The sequence below is a fragment of the Nicotiana tabacum genome, chromosome 12, assembly GCF_000715075.1.
Source record: "Nicotiana tabacum cultivar K326 chromosome 12, ASM71507v2, whole genome shotgun sequence".
Lineage (NCBI taxonomy): Eukaryota > Viridiplantae > Streptophyta > Magnoliopsida > Solanales > Solanaceae > Nicotiana > Nicotiana tabacum.
In genome coordinates this window covers 111,722,679-111,736,699 of record NC_134091.1, presented here as the reverse complement: position 1 = coordinate 111,736,699, position 14,021 = coordinate 111,722,679, and the positions used below count along the sequence as shown (strand labels likewise).

At 33.5% G+C, this 14,021-nt stretch overlaps 1 protein-coding gene across 1 annotated transcript; it reads left to right on the top strand.

Moving 5' to 3' along the window:
• Positions 1-6,223: 6,223 nt before the first annotated feature.
• Positions 6,224-10,145, top strand: LOC107832391 (auxin efflux carrier component 3). The gene is made up of 6 exons (XM_016660229.2): positions 6,224-7,713; positions 7,892-8,168; positions 8,282-8,367; positions 8,619-8,776; positions 9,374-9,450; positions 9,532-10,145. Exons 1-6 carry the CDS (start codon positions 6,516-6,518, stop codon positions 9,596-9,598), a joined length of 1,863 nt encoding a protein of 620 aa, XP_016515715.2. The 5' UTR covers positions 6,224-6,515; the 3' UTR covers positions 9,599-10,145.
• Positions 10,146-14,021: the final 3,876 nt, after the last annotated feature.

The window sequence follows — 14,021 nt, the reverse complement described above, 5'->3', positions numbered from 1 at the left end:
TAACTTCTTCTTTTTTAATCTTTATTGAATTCCTTTGCCTCAGTTTATTGTAAGTCATTAAATAGTACATATCTTGTTCACTTATGGTGGTAGTTAGATTTGTAAGATTTTGGTCCAAATCTCATGTTTGTTTCCTATCATGGATATGAAAATGATGTTTTTATTTCACTAAAGTTTATTTTGGATGACGATCTTCTCTCTTCCTGTTTTTTCACTGGACTACTCCATCTCCAAGATATTAAATAATGAAAAAGATATTAAGCTTCCATCTCATAGAAAAGGAACTGTAAATATGCCCCGAGGGTGTGTGTGTGTGTGTGGGGGGGGGGGGTAAGGGGTTGGAGTATGGATCTTAGGAAGCGAAAAAAACCAAGTAACTTTTCTATGCTATGGCTCTTTAGTGGATTTTATACCTTTTTTTTCCTCTCAGGCAACAAGGCGCTTTATATAAGAGGGGCAGCAATATTAGATAGCTCATCCAAAGAAAGCAAGACAATAGTGGAAAGTGTTGCCTTTTTGAGCAAATATTGTAGAAAACTATCGGGTAATACCCGCTCTAAAAAATAATAACCAATAACCTATATATTTTTATATAAATATAAAATATATATATAAATACACATTTTATACATATTTTTAATATATATATATATATATATATATATATATATATATATATATATATATATATATATATATATATAATTAACGAATATAATTATTTTTGAATGACCAATCAAATGTATAACTTGCACTAATAAAATAATATGCCCTTAATCCTATCCTATCCCTATGCAAGAAGACAAGAAGTAGGCTTTCTTGCAAGTTATGATTCGTGATTTTTGATCCTCCTGAATGGGTTGTAATACAGTGAACATATCACAAGGCATGTCACATCAAAATCTGATCTATATCTACCATCTTTATTCCAACATAGTACTCTCTCTTTTTCAAATATAACATACTTACTTTTTTAGTTTGTTTCAAAATAAATAATATATTTTTAAATTTAAAAATAACAAACTTTAAACTCTTTATTTTATCTTTTTACCCTTAATAAGGAGCTTTTACAATCACATAAATATCATGGCCGCACAAAGCTTTTACGCCGTAACCTTTTAAAACCACAAGTTTCAAAAAGTTTTCTTTTTTTAAAATTCCGTACCGAGTCAAACTAACTCGTCTAAATTGAAACGGATGAAGTATTGTTTATTAGTTATTTAAGCCTATAATGTGTGTGTGTATATATATATATATATATATATATATATATATATATATATATATATATATATATATATATATATAGGACATAAAATACCACCCTGAACTTGTAACCAAACCATGTTTCACACCTATTGATCACTAAAATATTTTTACACAACTAAATCTTTTAAAAGTGTGTATGTTACACACCATTTTGATTGTTACACACCATTTTGATTACATGGCAAGAGCATGTTTTACACACAAAGTAGACGAGTGAATAGAAAAAGAAATATGTGAACTCTCATGAGGATGCAACATATGTCCATTTTTTAATTTTTTTAATTAAAAACATCATCTTTTTCGTCAAGAAACAAACAACCAGCTCTCGCAACGATGGAGAAATTATTCCCTTTACTTTTTCTCCAAAATCTCACCATAGAAAACTTCCCTCCCTCCCATTTCTTCTATATTTTTTCCTTTATTTCCTTCCATTCTTTCTTCGAAAAAATTTATTTACTAAAAAAATCACAAGGAAATCAAAGAGATTTTGGCCCTAAAATCCCAAACATTCAGCATCTTTCACTGTTTATTCCGATTACATGAGGTAGTAGGGCTGTTCGTTGGACTTTGTTCTATGATGAAGTAAGGACTATGTGAAAATGTGATTTAATTGGAGGAGGTGGATGTGGGTTCAAGGATAGATGATGCAAAATGAATGCAAGTGAAAGAATATTGTACTTATCATGCCATGGACTACGAGAAGGTGCCAATGAAAGAATTTTTTCTTCAAAAGAATGTGGTGGTGTAGAGTGGCGCCTATGGCTGATTGATGGCGGAGTAATACAGATTGAAAAATTTATGGTGGTCGGTAATTGGATGGTGGAGAGGCGACTGGGGTTCTTGACATGGGTGGTAATGGAGTCTCTGTAATGGGGTGATAATGATAATAGAGTTCTTGACAAGGGTATTTGGGAAGATGAAGCAAATGGATTTTTTAAGTATTTTCTTTTATTTTCTTAGTTAATCCACGTGTTAAGATCTCATCGGCGCATGACATTACACTTACTTGTAAAGAGTGGTAAAATACAAAAGTGGTGTATAATTGATACACTTTTGAAAGGTTAAGTGTCTAAAAATATTTTTGTGGTCAACAAGTATGCAACATGAATTTTGGGTACAAGTCTAGGTGGCATATCCTTTAAACTCACTTTTGACACAATTAGGTTCGCCACTTGTGGTTTAAAGTAAGTCACATTAAATATAAAGTTTAAAGTTAAATTATTTTTAAATATAAAAATATATCATTCGTTGGGAACAAATAAAAAAGAAAGTGCATCACATAAATTGGGTTGAGATAATTTGAATTGTAGCATATCACATTTCCATTTCAATACTCTTTTATTTTTAGTACTGTGGAAGATCCTGTGTTTTTCCGGAGAACCATAGAAGCCCCAGTAGAAGGTGGCGGGAAGTTAACCTTGGTGGTATCTGGAGGTGTAAAGGTAGGCCTAAGAAATCTTGGGGAGAGGTGATTAGGAGGGACATGACGCAACTGGAGCTGACTGAGGACATGACCCTTGATAGGTGGGTGTGAAAGTCGAAGATTAGGGTAGAAGGTTAGTAGGTAGTCGAACATTTTTTTTTTTATCTTACTCAGTTTAATTGCTAGCATTAGTGTTAGTATGATATTCTTTTATTCATTAATTGATATTATCTGTTTAACTACTTTCTTGGCTTTAGTCTTATTTTTATCTTATTGTTGTTCCTACTTGTTGTTATTACTCTTTTTTTATCCTTTCTCCAGCGAGGGTCTATCGGAAACAACCTCTATGCCCTTTCAGGGTAGGGGTAATGTTGTGTACATCTTACCTTCCCCAAACCCCAATTGTAAAAACTTACAGGGTTTGTTGTTGTTATTGGAAGATCGTGGGTTTACTATCATATAATTACACATAAAACAAATAGAAAAGAAAAAGAACACAAGGTTTTAACGAGGTTTGACTAAGCCTAATCCTCGGGACAGAAGCAGAGAGAGTTTTTACTATGAATGAGAAGAATAATGCAATAAAATAAATTCTCAACTACAACTTTTTATATATTAGATTCCAAGTAATCCCAATATAAGAAAAAAGTTTTTCCCAATTGTACAAGGATACGTTCTCCCCCTCCCCCCTCCCCCCTCAAATCTATCAGAACAATGAGTTTCTCAAACTTATAAGGATTATGTATTTTCTAAAAAGCATTAGAAAATTTAATATATCTAGAATTCGTAAAGTTCAAGACACAATTACTATGATCATTGTCTGAAAATTAAAAATCTTTGAAAGATTACTTGAATGCTTCGAGTAATCTTTTTATTTGTAATTGGGATTCTTTCAAAGATTTTTATTTCAAACAATGATCATGTTAATATGTCTTGATTTTATGAATCTCAGTTATATTAGATTTTCTAGTATTCCTAGAAAATTTATAATCCGTATAGGTTTGGAAAATCCATTGTTCTAATAAATTTGGGAAAAGGAATATTATTATCCTTGTAGGATTGAAAAACCTTTCTCTTATAGGATTGAGATTATTTGGGATCTAATATATAAAAAGTTATAGTTGGGGATTCATTGTATTGCGTCATTCTTCTAATTCACATTGAAAAACTCTCTATATTTTTGCCCCGAGGATTAGGCTTACTCGAACCTGCTATAAATGCAGGGAGCATGATTACTATAGGAGAGATTGTCAAGCTGAAAGATAAAAGAAGGAAGTAGAAAGTAGATAATTCTGCAAATATTATTGACACTTATAATAATTCCAATGATAATGACTATGTAGGGAAAGTCTGTGCCGTAAGTTCTAGTCACGAGTAGAATTCCAAGGTTCTTGATTTTGATGCAATTTTTTATTTATCTTCAAACAAGAATTGATTTATAACTTACAACTAGTTGAGTAAGACTATATACTTGGGAGATAATAACCAAAGAGGTAATTGATAACATCAGATAGAGAATGTTCGATAAAATTATCAGAAACACTAAGTACCAATATATTCCTTACATAAAATAAAATATAATTTCTCTTTCAGCTTTGGATGATCTAAGTTCTAATTCAAGAATAGAACACACAAAGTGTGAAAAGGTTTTATGGTACTCATGAAAGGTAGGCTGCATTATAGACCGTATTATCTTCAAGCCATCATAGTTAAAGGAAAGCTGTTGTACCTTCTGAAGAGAGTGATCTAAACCAGTCTTAGTTGTGGCACTTGCGACTCGGTCATATGAGTGAAAAAATATTGTATTTGTTGAGCAAGAAATTTTTTGGATGGGTACAAAAACTATTTGAATTTGTATGAACATTGCATGTTTGGTAAATAGATAAGGGTGAAATTCAGTGAGAAGACAGAGCACAAGACCAGAGACAAGTTAAATTATATACACTCAGATTGGTGGGGTTCAAATAGAGTTCCCTCTAAGAATGGTGCAAGGTATTTTATGACTTTGATTAATAATTACTTAAGAATGGTGTGGACGTATTTTCTGCAAATAAAAGATGAGGCATTTATAATATTTCTTAAATGAAAGACGATGGTTAAGAGGCAATCAGAAAGAAAAGTTAAGCGTATTTGGACTGATAATGGGTTGGAATTTTGCAATTCAAAGTTCAAATAATTGCTACTTGTCATTGTTTGTTTCATAAATAAATTATAATTATTGTATGCCTCGATGCTTAATAATTTCTCATTGAACGTGATATTTATTGGAGTGATCTTTGTTATATTTATGAGTTGTTAAAATATATTGGGGGATCCGGTTGCACACCGCAACAGACTTATTTAAAAGTCTATATTGGGGATAGGGTTGCACGCCGCAACAGACTTATTTAAAAGTCTATATTAGGGGATCGGGTTGCACGCTGCAACAGACTTGTTTAAAGTTTATATTAGGGGAACGAGTTGTACGCCACAATGGAAATATATTGAGGGATTGTGACTGGTGAGTTGATTTCAATTATTAATATTATTTAATGGTCTTACTAATATTCTTGTTATTATTATTGTTGTTATTACTATTATTGCGTACAAGTTAATGTAAGTGACCCGCCTTAGCCTCGTCACTACTTCGTCGAGGTTAGGCTCGGCACTTACCAGTACATGGGGTCGGTTATACTGATACTACACTCTGCACTTTTTGTGCAGATTTCGGAGTTGGTCCCAGCGGCGTACTGTAGATTTGCCCGGATACAACTACCGGTGGAGACTCGAGGTATAAGTGCACAACGTTCGCCGTTCTGAAGTCCCCTTCTATATTATCTCAGTTGTGTATTATATTTCAAATAACTTGAACTTTATTCAAAGCTTTATTTGTATTATTCTAGAAGCTCGTGCACTTGTGACACCAATTCTGAGATGGTATTTAGACATCGCTATTATTATGGATTATTCACTATATTTCAGACTTTACTTTCGCATTTGTTTCTTTGTTATTAATTAATAAAAAATTTGTTAAAATAGTTAATTATATTCTAACGTTGGCTTGCCTAGCAAGTGAAATATTAGGCGCCATCACGGTCCCGAATGTGAAAATTTCGGGTCATGACACAAACTTGCTAAGGTAACCTGCAAAATAAAATAATAATCAATTATAATCGGTTAAATTACACTGATAATGCAATAACTCAGTTATATTATGTATCTTAAATCCATTATTTTTCCTTGTCAACATCCTTTTTCACTTTCAACGGTCCCCAAAGCTCTCTCATATAATTTCCAGTTCAATCAACGCACTCTTCACACAATTTAAGGAAAAAAAAAAAAAAAAAAAAGTTAGTTCGGTGTATAAATATCTCATATTTACACAAAGTTCGAGAAAGGATCGCAACGCAAAGGGTATTGACGTAGACCTACTCTAATGCAAGCATTAATGACCGCTTTTACGGCCCATAACCCACGTCATACATACACAATTTTTCTGTTGCTCGAAACTCTCATTCGCTTCTTATATTCCACGGAGACAACTCTCCACACACTCTTTCCTATATATAAGTCATCTACATTTACGTTCTCATGTAATTTCACTCTCTCCATTCTTCTTCTCTTTCTTCTTTCTTCCCAAAAACACACTTGAATTCCCCAGTCCTTTTTAGCCCATTATTCCTCTCTGATTTGCTGCAGAAACAGAACACAACACAACAGAAAATCAGTCTTACAAAGACGTTACACATATATGCCTTTAGTCAGTATAGTACAATTAAATAACCACCATTCTTGATTTTTGCAAAACTAACCACATTTGTTGTGTCCAAACTGACAAAAAAAGATGATATCTTGGCACGATCTTTATGTTGTCTTAACAGCAGTTGTCCCTCTATATGTAGCGATGATCTTGGCCTATGGCTCAGTCCGATGGTGGAAAATCTTCTCCCCTGATCAATGCTCCGGCATCAACCTTTTCGTCGCCATTTTCGCCGTCCCCTTATTGTCTTTCCACTTCATTTCAATGAACAATCCTTATGAAATGAACTTCCGTTTCATTGCTGCTGACACACTACAAAAAATCATCATGTTAGTTGTGTTATGTTTATGGGCTAACTTGACCAAAAATGGTAGTCTTGAATGGAGCATAACAATTTTCTCTCTTTCAACACTTCCTAATACACTTGTAATGGGAATTCCTTTGTTAATTGCAATGTATGGTGAGTACTCAGGTAGTTTAATGGTACAAGTTGTGGTGTTACAATGTATCATTTGGTACACCCTTTTGCTATTCTTGTTCGAATATCGCGGCGCAAAGATGTTGATCATGGAACAATTCCCTGAAACAGCAGGGGAAATTGTTTCATTAAAAGTTGAATCTGATGTTGTTTCCTTAGATGGCCAAGATTTTCTTGAAACAGACGCTGAAATTGGCCAAGATGGTAAACTTCATGTCACTGTACGAAAATCGAATGTGTCAAGAAAGTCATTTGCTATGACACCTAGGCCATCAAATCTTACCGGAGCTGAAATTTATAGCTTAAGTTCATCAAGAAATCCAACTCCAAGAGGGTCTAATTTCAATCACACCGATTTTTACGCGATGATGGGTTTTCCAGGAAGGTTATCAAATTTTGGTCCCGCGGATACAACTCCTAGACCATCTAATTTCGAAGAAAACTGTGCTCAGGGAGCTCTGAGTCAGAGCTCCCCGAGATTCGGGTTTTACCCTGCACAGTCTAATTTGCCAGCTTCTTATCCGGCTCCAAATCCGGAAATTGCTTCTGTAGTCCCCAAGAACACGAAAATTCAGCAACAAGTACATTTACAGCAGCAGCAGCAGAATTCTAGGGCTAGCCATGATGCTAAGGAACTCCATATGTTTGTATGGAGCTCCAGTGCTTCACCAGTGTCCGAGGCCGCAGGCCTCCACGTGTTTGGTGGCACTGATTTTGGTGCTAACGAACAATCTTGTCGGTCTGATGGTGCCAAAGAAATCAGAATGTTGGTTTCTGATCACCCCCAAAATGGTGATAACAAAGGTAAATATTCGTCTTATTAGTAACAACAATTAATACTAACGTTTCATACTGACTGTCAACTTACCGCAATCCTTCTTAATTGGATTTCAGATCGCAATCTAATTCATCAATAAAAAGAAAAATAACATATTTATAGTTTTGAAGTGTGATATGCTAATTGATCATTTAATTTTTGAAGCCATTTCCCAAGTTAGTGACTTTGGTGGTGAAGAATTCAGCTTTGGAGGTGTTATTGTTGATGGGAAGGATAGAGATGAAAAAAAGGAAGAGAAAGAGGGTCTCACCGGATTACACGCCAAAGCCGCCGGAGTTCAAGATTCCGGTGCCGGAAAACAGATGCCTCCGGCCAGTGTTATGACACGTTTGATTTTAATCATGGTTTGGCGCAAGCTTATCCGAAACCCGAACACGTATTCCAGCCTCATTGGTCTAATTTGGTCCCTAATATCGTACCGGTAATTAAGCTAATCATTCTATTAAGTTAATGATTGGTTGTCTCAACTTCTTGAAACATTTTCAGTTGATTTACAAATTGATTAATTAGGTTTGTTTTGTCCTTTTATTGTAGGTGGCATGTGCATATGCCCAAAATCATGGAAAAGTCAATCTCTATTCTCTCTGACGCTGGTCTTGGAATGGCTATGTTTAGCTTAGGTAAGTAGTGAGTAACTTATTAATGGTAAATAGTTAATGCATAGTGGCGGATCCAACAATGAATTTGTGAGTGTCTCATAGTCCCGTGCTTCGCGCCGACCCTACATAGATGTACACATAGAGTTAAATGTGTATTTCATTCGCTCTTCCGACTAAGATCCCATAATGTTAAAATTCTAGTCCCGACACTGCTAGTGTAAATGTTGATAATGGATTGTGACATTGGGGATTTTGATATGGATTGATGATAGGTTTGTTCATGGCACTTCAACCTAAGATAATTGCATGTGGGAACACAGTGGCTGCTTTCGCAATGGCTGTAAGATTTCTCACTGGGCCAGCAGTTATGGCTGCTGCTTCAATTATCGTTGGCCTTCGTGGTACGCTCCTCCATGTCGCCATTGTACAGGTAAACCATTCATTTAACACTTGTTCTTTTTAATATATTGTCTACTATTGGTTGGCAAGAAATGACAAAATTCATATCCCTTATTTAACGCATTGGCTCTGAAAGAGTTTAAGTTATATATATTGTCATTTAGTGACGAAATCAGAAATTTCTCAAAGTATGTTCAAACTTGAAAGAAATGAAAAACATTCTCTGATAAAGGGCATTCAATATAAGTTATATACCTTTAAAACCTAATATAATTTTTCGACGAAATAGGCTGTAGTTTCGGTTGTAGTTTCGGCCCCGTCGTCATAGTAAAGAATTTTTTACACTATCAGCTCAAGCAAAAGATATCTATAGGTAAGTCTCTCCTTAATATGTGAGATTCGTAATCTTAAAAACAACACATGTTACCTGGTACAAGAGGTAAAAGTGATTTGATGGTGTAAGAATTTCTTGCACTGGTAGTGTATATAAGTAGTGTATATAAGATAAACTCATTGAGAAATAATAGTTCGCCAAGAGTTAGAAAAGGGGAAAATATAATTCCTTCATTCTTATTTTTCTTATTTTGTGAATAATTCAATACAATTGTTTGAAATGTTTGTATGTTAGGCTGCATTGCCGCAAGGGATTGTTCCGTTTGTGTTTGCTAAGGAGTACAATGTTCATCCGGCTATTCTTAGCACTGCGTAAGTAACGCTAGTTTCTTGAATTACTTATTTCTCTGCTAATTTCTTAACTGACAAAGTAAATTTTTCTTGGAATTTCAGAGTTATTTTTGGAATGTTGATAGCATTACCAATCACATTGGTCTACTACATTATCCTTGGATTATAAGATAATTAACGATCAAGTACCAATCTCCTGGTTGTTAAAGTCTGCGATTGTGTTGTTTATGATACATGCAAGTGATTCTAGCCTTTTTGCTGTCGATAATAGCCATCAACGCGATTAACCTGGACAAAAGTGGGAAAAATAAATAGCTGCAGAAATGGAATAAGATTGTGCACAAAAGCTTAGTGGACATCAATTACTTACTGACAAGAGAAGTGGTTTTTGGTTAGAAGAGTTCATTTCATGGCAATTGGAACATGTTTGACTTAATTAGTCTGGAACCCTGGTATAAGGATTTTTTGCCTCCATATGAAGGAAACAACTCATAAAAGAAAATTCAAAAATGGAGGAAAAACAAATTGGGATTAGTCTAGTTGGAAGGGGACAAGAAGGCAGCAAACATGCTATGATAATAGTCTAGTTTCTCTCCATAACCATTTCACATGTAAAAAAAGAATCACTCCAAAACAATTCATATGTACAATTGTGATTGATTTTGAGCTTTTGACTTTTTAATGTTGAGCAATGGTAGATTTTCAATTTTTACTTTTAACTTCTTCTTTTTTAATCTTTATTGAATTCCTTTGCCTCAGTTTATTGTAAGTCATTAAATAGTACATATCTTGTTCACTTATGGTGGTAGTTAGATTTGTAAGATTTTGGTCCAAATCTCATGTTTGTTTCCTATCATGGATATGAAAATGATGTTTTTATTTCACTAAAGTTTATTTTGGATGACGATCTTCTCTCTTCCTGTTTTTTCACTGGACTACTCCATCTCCAAGATATTAAATAATGAAAAAGATATTAAGCTTCCATCTCATAGAAAAGGAACTGTAAATATGCCCCGAGGGTGTGTGTGTGTGTGTGGGGGGGGGGGTAAGGGGTTGGAGTATGGATCTTAGGAAGCGAAAAAAACCAAGTAACTTTTCTATGCTATGGCTCTTTAGTGGATTTTATACCTTTTTTTTCCTCTCAGGCAACAAGGCGCTTTATATAAGAGGGGCAGCAATATTAGATAGCTCATCCAAAGAAAGCAAGACAATAGTGGAAAGTGTTGCCTTTTTGAGCAAATATTGTAGAAAACTATCGGGTAATACCCGCTCTAAAAAATAATAACCAATAACCTATATATTTTTATATAAATATAAAATATATATATAAATACACATTTTATACATATTTTTAATATATATATATATATATATATATATATATATATATATATATATATATATATATATATATAATTAACGAATATAATTATTTTTGAATGACCAATCAAATGTATAACTTGCACTAATAAAATAATATGCCCTTAATCCTATCCTATCCCTATGCAAGAAGACAAGAAGTAGGCTTTCTTGCAAGTTATGATTCGTGATTTTTGATCCTCCTGAATGGGTTGTAATACAGTGAACATATCACAAGGCATGTCACATCAAAATCTGATCTATATCTACCATCTTTATTCCAACATAGTACTCTCTCTTTTTCAAATATAACATACTTACTTTTTTAGTTTGTTTCAAAATAAATAATATATTTTTAAATTTAAAAATAACAAACTTTAAACTCTTTATTTTATCTTTTTACCCTTAATAAGGAGCTTTTACAATCACATAAATATCATGGCCGCACAAAGCTTTTACGCCGTAACCTTTTAAAACCACAAGTTTCAAAAAGTTTTCTTTTTTTAAAATTCCGTACCGAGTCAAACTAACTCGTCTAAATTGAAACGGATGAAGTATTGTTTATTAGTTATTTAAGCCTATAATGTGTGTGTGTATATATATATATATATATATATATATATATATATATATATATATATATATATATATATATATATATAGAGGACATAAAATACCACCCTGAACTTGTAACCAAACCATGTTTCACACCTATTGATCACTAAAATATTTTTACACAACTAAATCTTTTAAAAGTGTGTATGTTACACACCATTTTGATTGTTACACACCATTTTGATTACATGGCAAGAGCATGTTTTACACACAAAGTAGACGAGTGAATAGAAAAAGAAATATGTGAACTCTCATGAGGATGCAACATATGTCCATTTTTTAATTTTTTTAATTAAAAACATCATCTTTTTCGTCAAGAAACAAACAACCAGCTCTCGCAACGATGGAGAAATTATTCCCTTTACTTTTTCTCCAAAATCTCACCATAGAAAACTTCCCTCCCTCCCATTTCTTCTATATTTTTTCCTTTATTTCCTTCCATTCTTTCTTCGAAAAAATTTATTTACTAAAAAAATCACAAGGAAATCAAAGAGATTTTGGCCCTAAAATCCCAAACATTCAGCATCTTTCACTGTTTATTCCGATTACATGAGGTAGTAGGGCTGTTCGTTGGACTTTGTTCTATGATGAAGTAAGGACTATGTGAAAATGTGATTTAATTGGAGGAGGTGGATGTGGGTTCAAGGATAGATGATGCAAAATGAATGCAAGTGAAAGAATATTGTACTTATCATGCCATGGACTACGAGAAGGTGCCAATGAAAGAATTTTTTCTTCAAAAGAATGTGGTGGTGTAGAGTGGCGCCTATGGCTGATTGATGGCGGAGTAATACAGATTGAAAAATTTATGGTGGTCGGTAATTGGATGGTGGAGAGGCGACTGGGGTTCTTGACATGGGTGGTAATGGAGTCTCTGTAATGGGGTGATAATGATAATAGAGTTCTTGACAAGGGTATTTGGGAAGATGAAGCAAATGGATTTTTTAAGTATTTTCTTTTATTTTCTTAGTTAATCCACGTGTTAAGATCTCATCGGCGCATGACATTACACTTACTTGTAAAGAGTGGTAAAATACAAAAGTGGTGTATAATTGATACACTTTTGAAAGGTTAAGTGTCTAAAAATATTTTTGTGGTCAACAAGTATGCAACATGAATTTTGGGTACAAGTCTAGGTGGCATATCCTTTAAACTCACTTTTGACACAATTAGGTTCGCCACTTGTGGTTTAAAGTAAGTCACATTAAATATAAAGTTTAAAGTTAAATTATTTTTAAATATAAAAATATATCATTCGTTGGGAACAAATAAAAAAGAAAGTGCATCACATAAATTGGGTTGAGATAATTTGAATTGTAGCATATCACATTTCCATTTCAATACTCTTTTATTTTTAGTACTGTGGAAGATCCTGTGTTTTTCCGGAGAACCATAGAAGCCCCAGTAGAAGGTGGCGGGAAGTTAACCTTGGTGGTATCTGGAGGTGTAAAGGTAGGCCTAAGAAATCTTGGGGAGAGGTGATTAGGAGGGACATGACGCAACTGGAGCTGACTGAGGACATGACCCTTGATAGGTGGGTGTGAAAGTCGAAGATTAGGGTAGAAGGTTAGTAGGTAGTCGAACATTTTTTTTTTTATCTTACTCAGTTTAATTGCTAGCATTAGTGTTAGTATGATATTCTTTTATTCATTAATTGATATTATCTGTTTAACTACTTTCTTGGCTTTAGTCTTATTTTTATCTTATTGTTGTTCCTACTTGTTGTTATTACTCTTTTTTTATCCTTTCTCCAGCGAGGGTCTATCGGAAACAACCTCTATGCCCTTTCAGGGTAGGGGTAATGTTGTGTACATCTTACCTTCCCCAAACCCCAATTGTAAAAACTTACAGGGTTTGTTGTTGTTATTGGAAGATCGTGGGTTTACTATCATATAATTACACATAAAACAAATAGAAAAGAAAAAGAACACAAGGTTTTAACGAGGTTTGACTAAGCCTAATCCTCGGGACAGAAGCAGAGAGAGTTTTTACTATGAATGAGAAGAATAATGCAATAAAATAAATTCTCAACTACAACTTTTTATATATTAGATTCCAAGTAATCCCAATATAAGAAAAAAGTTTTTCCCAATTGTACAAGGATACGTTCTCCCCCTCCCCCCTCCCCCCTCAAATCTATCAGAACAATGAGTTTCTCAAACTTATAAGGATTATGTATTTTCTAAAAAGCATTAGAAAATTTAATATATCTAGAATTCGTAAAGTTCAAGACACAATTACTATGATCATTGTCTGAAAATTAAAAATCTTTGAAAGATTACTTGAATGCTTCGAGTAATCTTTTTATTTGTAATTGGGATTCTTTCAAAGATTTTTATTTCAAACAATGATCATGTTAATATGTCTTGATTTTATGAATCTCAGTTATATTAGATTTTCTAGTATTCCTAGAAAATTTATAATCCGTATAGGTTTGGAAAATCCATTGTTCTAATAAATTTGGGAAAAGGAATATTATTATCCTTGTAGGATTGAAAAACCTTTCTCTTATAGGATTGAGATTATTTGGGATCTAATATATAAAAAGTTATAGTTGGGGATTCATTGTATTGCGTCATTCTTCTAATTCACATTGAAAAACTCTCTATATTTTTGCC

Coding starts and splice junctions, on each gene's coding strand:
- LOC107832391 (XM_016660229.2), top strand. CDS start 6,516: ATGATATCTTGGCACGATCTTTATGTTGTCTTAACAGCAGTTGTCCCT. Junction 7,714..7,891: donor CCAAAATGGTGATAACAAAG/GTAAATATTCGT, acceptor TAATTTTTGAAG/CCATTTCCCAAGTTAGTGAC. Junction 8,777..9,373: donor TCCATGTCGCCATTGTACAG/GTAAACCATTCA, acceptor TTTGTATGTTAG/GCTGCATTGCCGCAAGGGAT.